The sequence below is a fragment of the Panthera tigris genome, chromosome B2, assembly GCF_018350195.1.
Source record: "Panthera tigris isolate Pti1 chromosome B2, P.tigris_Pti1_mat1.1, whole genome shotgun sequence".
Lineage (NCBI taxonomy): Eukaryota > Metazoa > Chordata > Mammalia > Carnivora > Felidae > Panthera > Panthera tigris.
The window spans coordinates 106,819,630-106,837,880 of record NC_056664.1 but is presented as its reverse complement, the minus strand read 5'-3'; the positions used below and the strand labels follow the sequence as shown (position 1 = coordinate 106,837,880).

Here is an 18,251-nt window from a genome sequence, read left to right as displayed (position 1 = left end):
GGAACAAATATTTGTTGAAATGCCTATTGTGTGCTAAGTAGTATGTTAGGCAGATACTTTAAATGAAGGATTTGTTTGTTTCCTCACAGTAGTTTAGATATTATTTACCTGGTTTTACAGATAAGAGAACTGAACCTTGGAAAAGGTTGATTGTGGAACCAAAAGTCAAACTAAAATTTGTGTCAACACATGTCTCTTTTTACCTCATCACTATGGATTTATTTGTAAAAAAGAATTTCCATAGTACATTTAAGTATGAGCAGTAAGTTAGTAAAGTAAGTTTGAAACTGCTCTGCAAAGTCTATAGGAGGTAGCCAGTGTAAGAGTGAACGAAGCCTCAAGCAAATGTAAGCTTCAGTCAAAACCAAAAATAAAATTTGAAAGTATAAAAAGCTTTAAAAGAAGAATATTGTTTTGTATAAAATGCTTGAACTCATACCCAACTTTTCAGGAACAAAGTTTTTTAGCAGAACTCAGTACATTTGTGATTGATAAGTATTTTATGTGGTAACCCATTTTCTTAATTATTATCAAGTCATCTCAAATAATGTTATAAACTTATGGCTAAATCCTCAGAAAAATGACTTTTTTATTGACTCCTCAGAAACTTTTTTATAATCAAGAATATTAATTCATAGGGGAGAAAAGTGGAAGTTTATAATTCCAATAATGTAGCCACTGTTCTAAAATTAGTCTTCCTGAGAAGGAGGTCTGGGTAATTTAGACATAGTCCAATTTATTCGTTGAAATATAAATGCAACTTACTTTGCTCTGGTTGTCCAGATTCAATATTACTGTGGTTCCCTCCCAAGATCAATAAGAAGCATCACTAAGTACAGCAGATATGACTCTTTACAGCCTGACATACAGGAACCAGAATGCCTTAGTACATTGGCTTTTGTTTAGCACACCTTTAATTAAGGCGCATGATGAACATAAAAAGCAAAGTAGGATATGGTTCACATGGCCTCTTCCAGGTTTGTTTCTCATCATTCCTATGAGGTTTCAGGTTTTAAGGTAGGGAATTCTTCTCCATACCGTATGGTTTCCAGTGTGTCATTTTTTTTCTTGTTATCCTGGCAGATATTTTAATTATTCTAATCTTAAAAAGGTCCCCTAAGATCTTGCAAGGTAACTTTAAAATGTTCTTTGAAATATTTTCCCCGAGTTTTTAGACTATACCCACACAGTATATGTTTATTTATTCCTATTCCTTTATTCATATTCATTTATTCCTCAGACAGGATTCCAGCTGCTCCCATGCAGTGTCCCCGGCACAGCTATAGGGATTTATGAACAGCACAGTAGTATGTTCATTTATTTCTTACCATCTTGTCTATATTGCATTTAGACAAACCATGGACAGGAAAATCCATTAAGAACAAATGAAGTAAAGTGTTTCCTGTTTCTCTTAATAGTAAAAACATTTCCAATTCATTGTATGTTTAACATAGAAAGCAAAGCTAGAACAATTACATTTCTGATTTTGAGAAGTAACCATGTCTCATATAGCAAAGTTTCTTTCTGCTAAACTGTAGTTTAAAAAAGCGTTATTATTAAGGAGAGAGTCCTTTACGTTATTGTTCTGGACAGTTGAGTTACTGCGGATATAGTTCTTCGATTTTAGCCTCAAGTGGATTTTGGAAAGCACTGAATCCCAGCATGGTCTGTTTTCTTTGGTTGTTTTAATAACAAAATACTTTGTGCTTTCAGCTGGCTGTTAAGTTCTTCTCTAGAGACCACACTAAGAATGCACAGTGGTGGATGTTCATTCTTCCAGAGGTCCATTGGAATGAATGGTAGCTGGGCTGATGATGTGTTAGACATTTAAGTTTCTAAAGGTTTCATCACACTAATTCTTTTCAAATATGGAAGGCTGAAATCACAACATATGTAATATTCTTTTTTCCTAAGCAATTCTCTGTAGATTTGACACTTTTTTTTTTAGAGCCACTAAAGACTATTTTTTCCTCTTTTATATTTATTTACATTTTCCCACTGTCACACAAACATTGCTTCAAAAGTCTTGGAACTTCATTGTAGTTTATTTAAGAGGTAGCAGCTTGGTCAGAACCATGCCAAAAGAAAGAATATAGTACTTTTTTCGGGATCTGTAACAGGGTAATAATGTTTCACTAATCCATGATCCAAAGCTATAACTTTTGCCATGTAGAAAGAATAATTTCGTGGGTGATGAACAAATATCTGCTTTAAGACCTTTACTGTAATTTGTGCTATAAGAAGTGTAAATAGTTAAGATGTTCAGTTGCATGAATAAGAATGAATGTTAATATAACTAGACCATCAATAAAACTAGCTAACCACAGTTAATGAGCACAGTAGTATGTTCATTTATTTCTTACCATCTTGGTTTCATGTATTTATTTCCAATAAAAATAGGAAAGGTTTTATCTGTCTGTATATTCACTTTCATTCATTCTTCTCAATCTCAAGTTTCATCTGTGTGTACTGTTCCCAAATGTGCTTCCTAAAAAACTCTTTTTTTTTTTTTATAATAGTGTAACAGGTATAGACGTAGTCTTAGCTCTTTTTCTTCTATGAAGTAATTGAAAGGGGAAAAAAAAACACAACATTTCCTGTTACAGTAGATGGAAGTTAGTGATTTCAAACAGTTATATTTCATTTTTGCTTTTTAGAATATAAGGCTTATTTGAAAGGCTTATCTATTTGAAAAGAATATCAACAATCCTGCAGCAGAAATAAGAGATATTTTACAGATCATATTTGTAAACATCATTTCCCCCCAATTTACAGATCTTTATTCCTTTTTTTTAAGTTTTTATTTTAATTCCAGTTAACACACAGTGTTATATTTGTTTCAGGTGTACATTATAATAATTCAACACTTCCATATATCACCTTGTGCTCTTCACAATAAGTGCCCTCCATCCCCATCACCTATTTCACCCATCTCCCCCCTCTGGTAACCATCCCTTCCCTCTGGTAACCATCAGTTTGTTCTCTATAATTAAGACTTTGTTTCGTGATTTGTCTATTTTTCCCTGTATTTATTTTGTTTCTTAAATTCCACATATGAGCGATATCATCTGGTATTTGTCTTTCCCTGACTGACTTATTTCGCTTAGCATTATACTCTCTAGCTCCATCCATGTCATTGCAAATGGCAAGATTTCATTTGTTTTTGTGGCTAAATAATATTTTATTATTGCCACATCTTCTTTATCCATTCACCAATCGATGGACACTTGGGCTGCTTCCATATCTTGGCTATTCTAAATAATGCTTCTATAAACATAGGGGTGCGTGTATCCCTTTGAATCAGTGTTCTTGTATTCTCTGGATAAATACCTAGTAGTGTGATTGCTGGATCGTATGGTAGTTCCATTATTACCTGAGAATCCTCATACTATTTTCCATCGCGGCTGCCCCAGTTTGCATTCCCACCAACAGTGTGTGAGTGTTCCTTTTTCTCCACATCCTCACCAACACCTGTTGTTTCTTGTGTTGTTGATCTTAGCCATTCTGACAGGTGTGAGGTGGTATCTCATCATGGTTTTCATTGGCATTTACTTGATGGTAAGTGATGATGAGCATTTTTTCATGTGTCTTTTTTTTTCCATTGTACACGAATGTGCTTTTTAATAGAATTATTAGGGAGGAATTTAATTCAAATGTTACCACAATGGAGATGTGAATGAGGATGATAAATGAACTTTATCAAGTGCTAGGGACAGTACTGACTGCTTCATAAACTAAATGTTGCTGAATTTTCTCAGTAAATACTACTTATTCTCCTTATATGGATAAGGATACTGAGATTTGGGGATACAGTAAGCAAATTACCCACCAAATTCACAGATAGTAAATGTCAGAGCTGGAATTTTGAGGCCAAGCAAACTGATTCAAGAACAGCACATCTTTCCCACTCAGTTTTGCCACTCTCTGAGCCTAAGAGAGCAAAAAGAAGGGTAATACCACCAGCCTGATTTTATATACAGATACGCTCTGTTCTTCATCCACAGTAGGGCCTGTGCTTTGTGCTATTTCTTCATTGTGAAAATGGAAATGCATTAAGCATTACGTCTACACCAGTGGCCTATCATTGAGAAGCAGACCATTTTTGTTGTATGAGGACTAAAAGTGTTTGATCATGGACTCAGGCAAAACCAACTGGACTGGCCCAACAGTGATAATTCTAACGAACCAAACTAATAAAGCATATACTAGAGGAAGATACAGAAAGCAATAGCATAAAATTTCAGGTTGAATCAGATTTATAACAAACTCAAACCGTGAGTGAGGTTATATTCTTTTTCTGTCTTAGTCTTGAGAGTGTTTTTAGTATAAATTTGAGAGGAGATTTAAAAATGTTGAAAATAATTATTATTTTCAGGCAATTGAGACTCACTTGATCCGCAAGTCTAGTAGGGGACTGACTTACATCGCGGAGTGGAAAGGGGGCCTCCTGGAACACAAGATGGGCCACCTGACCTGCTTTGCTGGAGGCATGTTTGCACTCGGGGCGGACGATGCTCCCGCAGGCCTGACCCAACACTACCTTCAACTCGGGGCTGAAATTGCCCGGACCTGTTATGAATCTTACAATCGCACATGTGAGTACATGTTACTCTTCATTTTTTATTCCCACATGCTTTTATTTCATTCCTAAGGAACATTGACATTGCTGCCATCAAAAGAATATCCACTGTGCCTCATGAAATAGGAAGCTCATGATTAATATTTTAAAGGAATTTATATTTTTTACTTTAGGAAGTACTGCTTTCTACATAAAAATATCTACTCTTAGTTTACTGAGGAACAAAATTTGAGGCCGTAAAGGGTTAAGCCAGTCTATTTATTGACCCTGCTTTAGGCAAATTACATTGGGTAAGACTCTCTATCCCAAGTGCAAAAGAAATTTAGTATTTTATAAACCATTATTAATCTTCTCAGTGTCTCTATGAAATAGAGTCTGGTTCCCTTCTTATGAAATAGGAGTTTGAAGCACAAAGATTAACATAATTTATGACATAATGACTTAGAATTAGTTTTCCAGCTAGCTAATAAGGGGTGTTGTAGTGCCTTGTATTTACCTGGGGGGCACTCAGTAAATGATGGTTAAATGAAAGAAAATAAAAGATCATTGCCATTTTCTAAAAAGGACTCAGATGACTATATTCTCAAAGTTGAGACATTATTATTTTGAACATTATTATGTGATGTTTATAACCATTTCTATTTTTCTTTTTTTTAAATATAATTTATTGTCAAATTGGTTTCCATACAACACCTAGTGCTCATCCCAATAAGTACCCTCCCTCCTGCCCATCACCCACTTTCCCCTCTCCCCCACCCCCACCTACCCTTAATTTGTTCTCAGTCCTTAAGAGTCTCTTATGGTATAACCATTTCTTAAAATGATTGTTTTGGCATATCTCTTGAATGTTGTAAAGTACTTTCTGGTTTCATTTAAGTTATAGAACTAAGCAGTGTCCAAGGCAATAACCCTTGTCACTGTGCATACTCTTTAGTTATGAAGCTGGGACCAGAAGCTTTCAGATTCGATGGTGGTGTTGAAGCCATTGCTACAAGGCAAAATGAAAAATACTACATCCTGCGGCCAGAGGTTGTTGAGACTTACATGTACATGTGGCGACTGACTCATGATCCAAAGTACAGGAAATGGGCCTGGGAAGCAGTAGAGGTGATATTTTAATCTGCTGACATTTCTTGTTCATAAATGTCTCAGGAAAAATGTTCAATGATTTCTATCAATCTAGTATATCAACTTTCCTATGGTTTTGAAAGCTTTAATCAGACTTTTTCCCAACTTAGGAATGAGTGTTGTCAGTTGTCATCCTATATCCCTGGCTTTGCTTCATGTGACAATGATATTAATATACGAATTGTGAGATTGAAGGAAGTATGTAGAAAGGCATATTATGAAATTAAGTTCCCACAGCCATAGAAATGATGATCATTTAATTCCACAAGGACTTGTTGACAACTTGGGGAAAATCACCCCTGCCTGTTGTCTGTTTAAAGAAGCCGCTCTGTGGTTTGTTGTTGTTGTTGTTGTTGTTGTTGTTAGTCTTTAGGCATTGAAATGAAAATATATGCTTGTACTTAGAGTTCCAACCTAAATAAAGAGGTAAATTGAGGCAAACTCAAAATTATATTAAAAAAAAAAAAAAGTTGATTCCAGAAGAGCAGAGGAATTGCAATTCAGGACACACAGAATGTAGCAAGCTACAGGTGAGTCAGTTGAGGGTTTGAAGTAGGCTGTATTTATGGACAGGGAATGTAAAGAAGAAAGAATTCAGTTAGAGTCTATTCAAGTAAAAAACAAATGGAGACCAGCTTTGAAAATTCCCTGAGCAGACAAAACCAGTCCAGTCCTACAAATATAGCTCAATGGAGCTCTTCTGTGAGACCAGCCAGGCCTGTGTCATTTCATGTTCATTCCTCTGAAAACCATAAGTAAAACTTCCCAAAGTTGATATAAGGCACCCCCTGACCAACTCCCTGCCATTCCAATATTATCAGTTTTCTATAAATCCAGCATATGTAGGAAATCAGTCTCTCCGTCCTCAAGTTTTGTTTTCCCGAGGGCACATGCATAAGATTTTCCATTTTCTACCTTCCAGTTCCATTTTAGATTGAAATTCTTTCACAGAATAAATTAACTACTTAGATCTAACTTTTAGAAAGAACCTATAGAACTACTTTGTGCAATAGTATTCATTCACTGATCTCAGGCTTATATAAACTTTCCATCTGTCCAATACACTGTTTTAATTGTCTTTGTCACCCCTTGGGTCTCTCCTGCCGAATATGGCATATCATCTTCCTAAACTAATCTGGTGAACACTGTGTGCTGGTGCCCACGGACGTTGCCTCCAGAATATGTGTCAAATGGTGTCTAATTTTAAGAGCTGTTATTCTGGAAGGAGTTGTGATGGGGCACCCAGGCAATAAGAGCAAGCCAAAGCTTGAATTACACTCACTTACTCTTTAACACTCTGTTACAAAGTTAGCTGTCTTTAAAAACTGACCATTAGAAATAACTTCTGTAAGGGCACCTGGGTGGCTCAGTCGGGTAAGTGCCTAACTCTTGATTTTGACTCAGGTCATGACCTCACAGTTTATGAGATCAAGCCCCCTGTTGGGCTCTGTGCTGACAGCAGGGTGCCTGCTTGGGATTCTCTCTCTCTCTCTGCCTCTCTCCCATTCTCTTTCTCTATATATAACAAACAAACAAACAAACAGACTTTAAAAAAATAAAAGAACTTCTCTCAGGAAATCTAAAATGAATATATTGCCTTTGTGTAAATCGTTAACTAATATCTTAGGAAGCCATTGATGAATATTGCTTTTTACCCACTCTGTGTAGAATATGTCTTATCACTGATCATTAATCATTTTAAGGAATAACGATTCTTTAGGTCCCTTTTTTTCTTTTTTTTTTTTCTTTCAAAGTTTTCTCGTTATGTTTAGCCAGTAGTTCCAGTTTCTTTAAATGTGTGTTGTTTTCCCTCTGAAAAACTGTATAAAAATGGAAGTTCATGTAAACTTTGGTGATAGGAAATGATTTTGGTTTTCAACACTCCAGCAAAATAATTAAGGCTAAGAGTCACCTTATGAATATCAGCTTAAATGGATATATCTCATTAAATGTAAAACACCCTAATTGATAAGGGTATTTGATAACAGTGTGATTTTATGTACCACTAAGAGAATACAACACTACCAATTAAATTATGACATGCCAATTTTAGAGATGGCAAAGTGTGAAAAGCATATGGCCAGGGACTGATATAAAAACAGAAATAAGTAAACCAATATTGTCATGTGGTCGAAGAGCTTTGGTTTGCTTGGTTCTTCAGGGGCGTGTGTGTGTTTGTGGGGTAATAAATTGGTTTCAGATGTTAGGATTTTTGTCTGTTGTCAAATTTTAGCATAGCGTATGATGTAAGATTGTTTCCCTGTGCCAGGACTCCTGGGTGGTTCAGTTGGTTAAGTGTCCAGCTTCGGCTCAGGTCGTGATCTCACGGTTTGTGGTTTAAGCCCCGCGTTGGGCTCTGTGCTGACAGCTCAGAGCCTGGAGCCTGCTTGGGATTCTGTGTCTCCTCTCTCTGCCCCTCCCCAACTTGCACGCGCACGTGTGCGCTCTCTCTCTCTCTCTCTCTCTCTCTCTCTCTCTCTCAAAATTAAACATTAAAAAAATGTTTTTAGTAAAAAAAATAAAGATCATTTCCCTGTGCCACAAAACAGGTGTACCCCCAACCCCACCCTTGTCTTTTGCCACTAGTGCTTCTGCTGGAACTTGAGGTGTAGTGGGGACAGAGGAGTGCTGGGACACTTGCCTTTTGTAAAGCACAAATCGTAGACTTAGATGGTGTGGTGGTACTTTTTTCCCTTGTGTCACACCCCCCAGCCCTCCTTTGTTTCAGCTGCAGCTGTGGTGGGCAGTATCGCTGTGGGCTCCCTGGTGTTTCTCAGCTTCTCTGACTCTGGGCTTCCTCCCAGGCTGTGGTCTGGGAAGCGGGACAGTTAAAGTCTCCAGGGACAACTCTGAAGCAGTGAGGCTTCAGAGTTGATGGACAACTATGTCAGTCTTCCCTCTTTGAAGAATAACTCTGAGATTCCTTCTGCATGGTTCCTCAGATGGTTTCCAGTGGGACGGAGCCCTTGCGGCCACAGCTGTAACCCAGTCAACATATTTCACTGGCTATTCTCCCTTGCTTCGTTCACTTTTCCCATTCATCACCTAAAAACTTCTTGCATCCAACCCTGTCTCATGCTCTGTTTTTAGGGGAAGCCAAACTAAAACATAGGAGTATACCTTCAAACTAACCTAGTCTATCTAGCTTTCCACTCAAAGAAAGGACTTGTCTTCGTCTTTGCCAAATGGATATTCCTCATCAATCCAAGGACTTTGTAGCAAAAGGAATATGGTACTAATAAAGTAATTCATTCCAATTTTTTAATGTCTGAAAGTGTTAGAAAGTTACTTTTTGAAAGCAGAATTTACAGTGTTTTGTGTTCTGGGGGTCCTGAGGAAAACTCCCTTCTCTCTTCTACATTTTAGCTCCTCATTTATCTGAAGACAGCATGTTCTGCCACCTGTTCCTTCCCCACCCAACACTTCCCTCCATTTGCGTCCTCATGACATGTGCGGTCTCTCAGGGCTGAGCTGTGCAAATCAATAACCTCTCTTCTGAGTATCATTTCCCACAGCCTATGGTCCAACTTGTTCTTTTAGTAGATTGTAAAATTCCTGGCTTACACTGAAATTGTGGTCAAATGGTGTTAGCTACTACATAGCCACTGTTGTGACGGCTCTTTTGTTCCATATCTGTTTTCACCCATACTTGCTATTTGTAAAGTATTTGTCAGCCCTGCTGTCTTCTAATGAAATTCTCCCTTTCCAGCCTTCTTTCATTGATACACTCAGTAAACCTGCTTTCCATGTCTTAACCAAATTCCTGAATGGTAATGCCAAACACAATAATAATGTCGAACAAGATATGAGATTATATAATCCAGCATACAGCACTAGAAACTTCTCCGTAAATTACCAACAATCCATTAATCACAGATATTCATGCATTTGTGAATCTATGTAGCAGAAATAACATTTACCTGATAGTTCTTTTGCTTTTTCTCAATAATGTCATGAAAACTTTATTAAATTCCTCCCAATTAAGTAGGTATAATATTCTGATAAAGGTCTACTACAAATTATACATATACATTCACATATGTGTTGGTAAATATAGATTTGACAACATCTATAATTATAGGTATGTATAAATTATATGAGGTCTCCTCTGGTCCACCATAGCAGATAAGCCTTATATAGGGATTTTGTATTTCTTCTTTTTACGCACATTTTTTTCTGGTCTCCTAAATCTGACCTTTTCCATATTGTCTTCTCAGTCCCTTCTTGTCCCTTCTCAGGCTGGAACCCTGTTTCCAGAATCTTTGATATGTCTGTTTTGCTAGGTTCCAAACTCAACCATTCAGGTTTATTATTAGCATTGTTGCCTGGGATCCACTCTAGGAAATCTCCACGGATCAGCTGTTTAACCTAAAGATAAGAGAATGCTTTTCTTTATCTTTCTGACTTAGGATTTTAACTCATGCTGCTCCCTATTCTCTTACCTTTCTTCCCCCTAAAAAGGTATAGTCACTGGTGTCTGGGTTGTCCTTCATCCTTTGTGTAGACTTCCAGTAACTGTAAACATTTTCCTATTTTCTATTCTCTGCTATTAGCACATCCCAGCCACATATGGTCACTAATAATGTAAGCATTTACATAAAATCGAGGTGACCCCTATGCCTAGAGTCTGAGAGTCCCAAGAACAGATTGTAGTAAAATGATGTTCTAATCAGACTGTGCAGCATAAATACGTGACTGCTTCCACTGTTGAGTTACTGTGAAACCAGGACCTGTTATGGGTGCCCAGGAGGCTCCATATTCCTAAAGTTTCAAAGTTTAGACTTGACAGGAAGGTTTTTCATTTTTTGAAAGTTAAAAAAAAAAAAAAAAAAGCCTGTGGCAGTTCCCTTTTTTTTCCTCTTTAATTTGCCAAAAGCCTCTGAAAGATCCCTGTCACTATGGTAAGTGTGTCTTCATCTTGTTTTATTCTCATGACAGCCCCATGTTGAGCAAAGGGACATTGCCTAGGTCCAGAAACATCTGAGGTCACAGGGAGTCTAGGGCTGGGATTTGGCCCCCTCTTCTAAGATTTTAGAATGTGTTCTGGACCACTATGGCTCACCACATTAGGACAGAGAGAGAAGAAGAATGGGGGTGAACTGAAAAGAAGAAAAAAGATTGGGCATTGTCTACCCCACAGAACAACTCTTTTCCTATAATGAAAGAGGGAACTTAACAGAAATTTCCATGGGAGAGAGGAGTGGCAGTTGATCATGCCTGGTCCTCTCATTAGCTTATCACCAAAGAACTTCAAGGGGGGAAAAAAGTTTCATTGTTAAAATCTTTTTTAGGAAATGTCTGGAAGTAGGGTTTAATTATGTTCCATAACAAGCTTGTCCATTTCTTCCAAATCCTGGTTTTTTTTTTTCTTTTTTACAAATAATCTCTGGTCTACTCCAGTGTATCTGGTATTTGACTTTTTTTTTTTTTTTCTGGTATTTGACTTTTTAATCAAAAAGAACTTCTGTCAAAAAAGGAAGGAAGGAAAAAAATATTAGGACCTGAAAGTTCCTTTCCGCAGGCTTTCCCTGCTTGGTTTGTTTGTCTGCAACAGAGAATATAATCAAAGCATTTTTTTAAGTTGATCTTATTTTCCCAGTGGCTTTTAAAAAGTACCAAATCATGAGGTATTTTCTTTATTCATGTAGCCTGCAAATTGTGTTAGGTTGTTACCTAAATTTTCATTTCCACACTGCCCAACCCATCTCCTTTCCAAACACTCGTTATAGTCAGAGAACTTCAGAAATGTAGCATCATTTCTCTCTAGACAGTTAAGAAATGGACTTATCCTATTTTCTTCCATCCCAGAGCAAAACAAAAACAACAACAACAACAAAAAAAAAAAAAACACTTTTTTTAGAAGTAGATATCAGCCACATTTTTTCACTGCTTTGCATTTTCTTCTTTTATATCTGTTACCAATGTCACTAATTAGTATTCCGCAATCAGTTTTTATAAAATAAGATGTTCTGAGTGTACTAGCAGCTGTTTTTGGTCCAGTATATGTTCTAAGTTTTTGGGTTTATAATCCCAATTGACATTAACAGTCTCTCTAGATCAGGGGTCAGCAAACTTTTTCTATAAGAGCCAGAGAAAATTAGGCATAGGGACCAAGTACAACTAAAAGCATACCTCATTTTATTGTGCATTGCTTTATTGTGCTGTGTGGATATTGTGTTTTTGTTTTTGTTTTTGTTTTTTTACAAATTGAAGGTTTGTGGCTACCTGTGTCAACCAAGTCTAATTGGTGCCATTTTTCCAACAATATTTGCTGCTTGCTTTATGTCTCTGTGTCACATTTTTGTAATTCTCACAATATTTACAACTTTTTCACTGTTATATTTATTATGGTGAATGTGTAATCAGTGATCTTTGATGTTATTGTTGTAACTGGTTTGGCTGCTACAAACTGCGCCCTTATAAGACAGAACTTTATCGATAAATGTTATGTGTTCTGATTGCTCCACCAACTAGCCATCCCCCAACTCTCTCCCCCTCCTTGGGCCTCCCTCTTTCCTGAGATATGACAATACTGGAATTAGGCCAATTAATAGCCCTATAAAGGCCTCTAAGTGTTCAGATGAAAGGAAGAGTCACATATCTTACAATTTAAATCAAAAGCTAGAAATGATTAGGTTTACTGAGGAAGGCTTCTCGTGCCAAACAGCCACATTGTGAGTGCAAAGGAAAAGTTCTTGAAGGAAATTAAAAGTGCTACTTCAGTGAACACATGGATGATAAGACAGTGCAATGCTAATAGGGAGAAAGTTTAGTGGTCTGGATAGAAGATCAAACCAGCCACAACATTCCCTTAAGCCAAAGCCTAATCCAGAGCAAGGTCCTAACTCTCCTCAATTATGTGAAGGCTGAGAGACGTGAGGAATCTGCAGAAGAAGAGATGGGAGCTGGCAGAGGTTGGTTCATGAGATTTAAGGAAAGAAGCTATCTCCATAACATCAAAGGACAAGGTGAGGCAGCGGGTGCTGATGTAGAAACTGCAGCAAGTTCTCCAGCAGATCCAGCCCAGATCATTAATGAAGGTGACTACACTACACAACAGATTTTTAATGTAGATGAAACAGCCTTCTATTGAAAGAAGATGCCCACTAAGACTTTCATAGCTGGAGAGGAGAAGAAGCCTGGCTTCAAAACTTCAAAGGACAGGCTGACTCTTCTGTAGGGGCTAATGCAACTGGTAACTTGAAATTGAAGCCAGTGCTCACTTATCATTTCAAAAATCCTAGGGCCCTTAAGAATTAGGCGAAATCTACTCTGCCACTCTAAAATGGAACAACAAAGCCTGGATAATAGCTCATCTGTTTACAGAATGGTTTACTGAATATTTTAAGCCCATTGTTGAGACCTGCTCAGAAAAAAAAGATTCCTATCAAAATATTACTGCTTATTGACAGTGTACCTGGTAGCCCAATAGCTACAAGGAAGACAATGAGATTAATGTTTTCATGCCTGCTAACACAGCATCCATTCTGCGGGTCGTGAATCAAGGAACATTTTGACTTTAAGCATTTAAGAAATACATTTCATAACTCTATAGCTGCCATAGACAGTGATTCCTCTGGATCTGGGCAAACTAAATTGAAAACCTTCTGGAAAAGATTCACCATTCTAGATGCCATTAAGAACATTCGTCATTTATGGAAGAGGTCAAAATATCAACATTAATAGGAATTTGAAAGAAGTTGGTTCCGGCCCTCATGGATGACTTTGAAGAGTTCAAGACTTCAATGGAAGAACTAACTGCACTTGTGATAGAAATATCAAGAGAACTGGAATTGAAAGTGGAGCCCGAAGATGTGACCAAATTGCCAAATTTCATGATAAAACTTGAACAGATGAGGAGTTGCTCTTTATGGATGTGCAAAGTAGTTTCTTGAGATAGAATCTACTCCTGGTGAAGATTGTTGAAATGACCACAAAAGATTTAGAATATGACATAAACGTGTTTGGTAGAGCAGTGGCAGGGGACTGACTCCAATTTTGAAAGGAGTTCCGCTATGGGTAAAATGCTGTCAAACAGCATTGCGTGCTGCAGAGAAATCATTTGCGAAAGAAACTGTCAAGTGATGCGGCAGTCTTCATTGTTGTCTTACTTTAAGCATTTGCCACGGCCACCCCAGCCTTCACCAACCACCAGCCTGATCAGTCAGCAGCCATCCACATGAAGGCAAGACCCTCCACCAGCAAAAACAGTACAACCCACTGAACACGCAGATGATGTTTAGCATTTTTTAGCAATAGAGTATTTTTTTAATTAAGGTGCGTACGCTGTTTTTAGACATAATGCTACTGCACACTTAATAGATTTTGTGTAAACATAACTTTTATATGCACTGGGAAATCAAGAAATTCACTTGATTCACTTAATCGCAATATTCACTTATTGTAGTGGTCGGGAACCAAACTCACAAAAATCACTAAAAATTGTCTCAAAATTAAATGTAGAAGTGTTTCAAATTAGGTGAGATGTATTGTCCATGTGCCCTTTAACTTTTCATACTTTATATGCATTTACATTTTGTGGCCTTTTAAATTGTCACCTGAAACTCTTCCAATGCATCATCCAACTTGAATCCTTATTTTATTGAATTTGGCAATTTCACAATAAAAATTGGTGGCAATTTATTGAAATGTGACCATCTTTTTCCCTCTTCCTTGTAATGCAGGCCCTGGAAAATCACTGCAGAGTGAATGGAGGCTATTCAGGCCTAAGAGATGTTTACCTCAGACATGAGAGTTATGACGATGTGCAACAGAGTTTCTTCCTGGCAGAGACACTAAAGTAAGTAAAATGTGTTCTAAACGTATGTGGCAGAGGTACCTGGTCAGATCTTCTTTGGCGATGTCTTCATCATGGACACATTCAAATAATATCAAGTACGACCGCTTCCGAATGCCATCCTTACATGCCTGGCAATAATTGCAGGCGTGTCTCCAGTCGTCACCTAAGTTTGATGACTTGGAATTGCTTTGTGGGTTTTCACACACTACTACCCAAACACAAAGCAGCTTCTCTGTTCCACATTAGTGACGGCATTGCCTCAGGGTTTTGCAGTGCTTGACTGTTGTCCGTGATTCTCCGTGAGATGAATGGAGACATTGATGTGGTTTTTGCTGTGTGTTTCTGCTTTCCCTGCCTGACACAGTCTCTCGGGTCTCATATGCTCACGTTTCTCCCTCCAGGTATTTGTACTTAATATTTTCTGATGACGATCTACTTCCACTGGAACACTGGATCTTCAATACCGAGGCACATCTTCTCCCTGTACTCTCTACGAATAAAAAGGAAGTTGAAGTCAATGAAAAATAAAAAGACATTTCATATTTTACTCTGCTACATTCCCTTCACTGCATACCTTAATGATTCCTTTTCTGGTATTCAGGCACATGATGAATTTTTATCAGTAGGTCTGTGATTATTCTAAGTTCTGAAATTGTTTTGCAGTCTTTTAGGTTTATTATCAGAAGCATAGATGGACCTAAATTCCTTATCCTATCCTTTATTATTCAGTCAGTGGATCATAGGTTTTTTTACATTTTTTTAAGTAATCTGGAGTTCATGAAGGTGTATCATTTTTATTACACTGAATAGAATGGTATACCAGTGACCTCTTAATTATAATTTTGATTTGACTGCAAAACTTTTTCCTCCTCTATGAGGAGATGATGTCTGCTTTAAGCTGTAATGTTTTGCCATGTTGCAAAAAGCCATAATAATAAATTAAATATTAAAAAAGCTTTTTCCTTTTCAATTTTATGTTAATCTGGTTTGTCTATCCACCAGAGACAGATCTTATAACTGTGACAGACAGCTTCTTTATGCGGGTCTATCATTATTTGATAGAATGTCTTCTAAAATACTTCACTCACATTGTAATTCAAATTAGAATGTCATCCCAAAAGGATCATCTCATGTTGACCTCATTTCATTGGAACCATGGTATATTTTTGTTAGTTAATTATATTAGTGTTTCCTAATTTGTGAATTAGTTCTCAAATTTTACTTTAAATGTCCTGTGTCATTTCTGGATCATGCCCTGGTTAATTTCTCCCATTCCCTACCACACAATGGGTTGATCGTTCAGGTTTTGCAGAGCTCTGTTATTACGGAATTATATTTTTTTAAAGGAAACAATATAACTTTTAGTTCATTAGTTTTTGCTTTTAACTGAGTATATGAAGAAATTGAGTCTCTCTAAAAAAAGGTATTTCACATGGTTTTTAGTTTGCATTTCATCTTTAAGGGTTTTTTTTCTTGTTATCAAAAAAAAAAAAAGCATTACATTTGGCTCAGATTTTTCAGATTTGAAAAAGACCCTTTCTCAAATGTAGTAAGTTATTTCATTTCAGTTTACGAAAGCAGAATTTAACTCTGAAAGAAGCTCTGCTAGTGTATCTATCTATTCTTTTGAATAGATATTCAATTGAAGAAAATCTAATAAACTTTTAAGCCAAATAAGAATATAGTACATTTTGTGTGGTCAAATTCAACATAGAGATCCCAGCTTGAAAGCAATATATAGGAATGGACATTCCTAATTCCCCACAGTCCTAGAGCAGATCAAAATAATGATATGATTCTTCTTTAAGAACAAGCATTATTTTGAGATATGAGTGGCTTTCCCAAGAATAAATTTGGTGGCACCCCATGTCATATTTCCCATGAAAGGGCTAATAATGATGATGCATTTACTGAGGAACAGAGACTCTGAGCACCTGCATTTTCAACCTGGAGGGGTCAGATAGGTCAGTGCAACCTCATGAATTAGGCTGAACCATATGAAATTGCTGCACTTGTAGTTTAAAAACTATCCTATATCAGCAATTTCGTATGGTTCAACATACTGTTTTTTAATTATTTTATTGGCTCTCAGTAGACTCCATTGTTTTAGCTGTTTCAGCTTTTGAAAGTGTTTCAAGATTTCCTTTGTCTGAAAGGACCACCTGTGTGACCTGCTCTTTTTTCAGTACTGTACATTGGTTTATGTCAAAGAATAAATTAATAAAGTTAGTAAATGAAAAAGATCCTTTAGTACATCATTATTGCCATGTTAATGAGTTCCTGTGACCCAGAATAATTCCTTCCACTCATATCTTCAGCTCACCTTATGAAATGAATAGATAGTTGAGAGTCCTTTCTTCCCAGGACTTCAAAGCAAAGTGTGAAAGATTATTGCAAAAATTGGGCCATATGTATTTAGATGATAATTCTCACGTGAATGTCCTAGGACTAGCAACTTAAATTAATTTATTTTCTTTGATTTTCAGTTTGATTTGTAAGAGCACAAAGGTGATCTGCATTTCTGCAGCAGAGAGGATATTAAAATCAGGTCATGTGTACACACTGCACTATAATGTACCTTTTTTATCCTGATATAAATAGGCAAGATGATTGTACTACCTTTTGCTCTGCCAATGGCAAGAACAAAGTTTTTCAATTCCAAAACTTGGATTTTTTAACGTAAGTCCCCAAAACACCAAAAATGTAAACAAGATGAGAGATGATTATTATGGTGATGTAATTTAAAGTTGTACTTTGTGTTAATTATTTTAAACAACTTAAGTCCTTAGGTAGACACTCTCATTTTCAGCAAAACTGTGCAGTTAAGTTTACATATATATTCACATCCTGAAAGGTGAATAATTAAAATAGCACTTAATTTTGTGTTTCTGCATATGTTTTTGGTATACTGTGCACAATTAATATTACACATATAAGTTGTATGGAAATTTACAGAACTCGAAGATGTTTGTCATGACTCCTTCATATGTAGTAGTACCCATTCTTTTCACTGATTGTTTTTAATTTGTACATAAGTCTATTCTGCCATATCCAACTTTATATAAATCTCTAATGTTATGGGGAACATAATAGATTGACACATAATTTTTAAAAACTATATTTGTAAAATTTCTCTATTGTGAATAAAGCCTTTTAATATATCTCCTCATTTGTTGTTTTTCTCCTTTTAAGTAAGCTTTTGTATATGTCGGGGTGAGTACGTACAATTGCAAGTTGAAATAATAGTCATTATTATTAATCCTGATAGTGATTCCATACCACACCCAGAGAATCTAGACAAGGAAACATTTCTCATTACAAAATTAAAATTGCAAAAAATTTTGCATATACATTTTTGATTAATCAGATATCATATTAAGACTCCAAAATATGTTCAACACCGGGCATATAGAGTAGAGATGGGGAGTTAGTGGAAGAAATAGCATGAAGTACGATCCTTGTTCTTAAGTTTGCAATCCAGTTGAGGAAATGAGATTCACCCCACCACCAAAACAAAACAAAACAGCATTTAGGCGCCAGTTAAATTCTGTAGAAGTTGGGGGAGGAGGGGAGCAGGAGGTCACTAGGGTTTGAGCAGTCAAAGAAGCTTAGTAGAAAAGGGAGAACTTCAGTTACAGGAGAGCCTCCAATATTTATGAAAAAGCCTAGGTTTTTCAAGTTCATGTTGGATTTTTTAGAATGTCTCATCAGACATTCTGGTTGTTGTTATCTCTGCCTAGAAAT

At 36.7% G+C, this 18,251-nt stretch overlaps 1 protein-coding gene across 1 annotated transcript in view; it reads left to right on the top strand.

The window, feature by feature from the left end:
• The window catches only part of MAN1A1 (mannosidase alpha class 1A member 1), a 162,220-nt gene extending 144,697 nt beyond the window's left edge, over positions 1-17,523 (top strand). Inside the window, exons 9-12 of the mRNA XM_007078774.2 lie at positions 4,376-4,595; positions 5,514-5,686; positions 14,392-14,507; positions 14,909-17,523. Of these exons, the coding sequence (XP_007078836.2) occupies positions 4,376-4,595; positions 5,514-5,686; positions 14,392-14,507; positions 14,909-15,035 (636 nt within the window). The 3' untranslated portion in view covers positions 15,036-17,523. The remainder of the gene's footprint in view (positions 1-4,375; positions 4,596-5,513; positions 5,687-14,391; positions 14,508-14,908) is intronic.
• Positions 17,524-18,251: the final 728 nt, after the last annotated feature.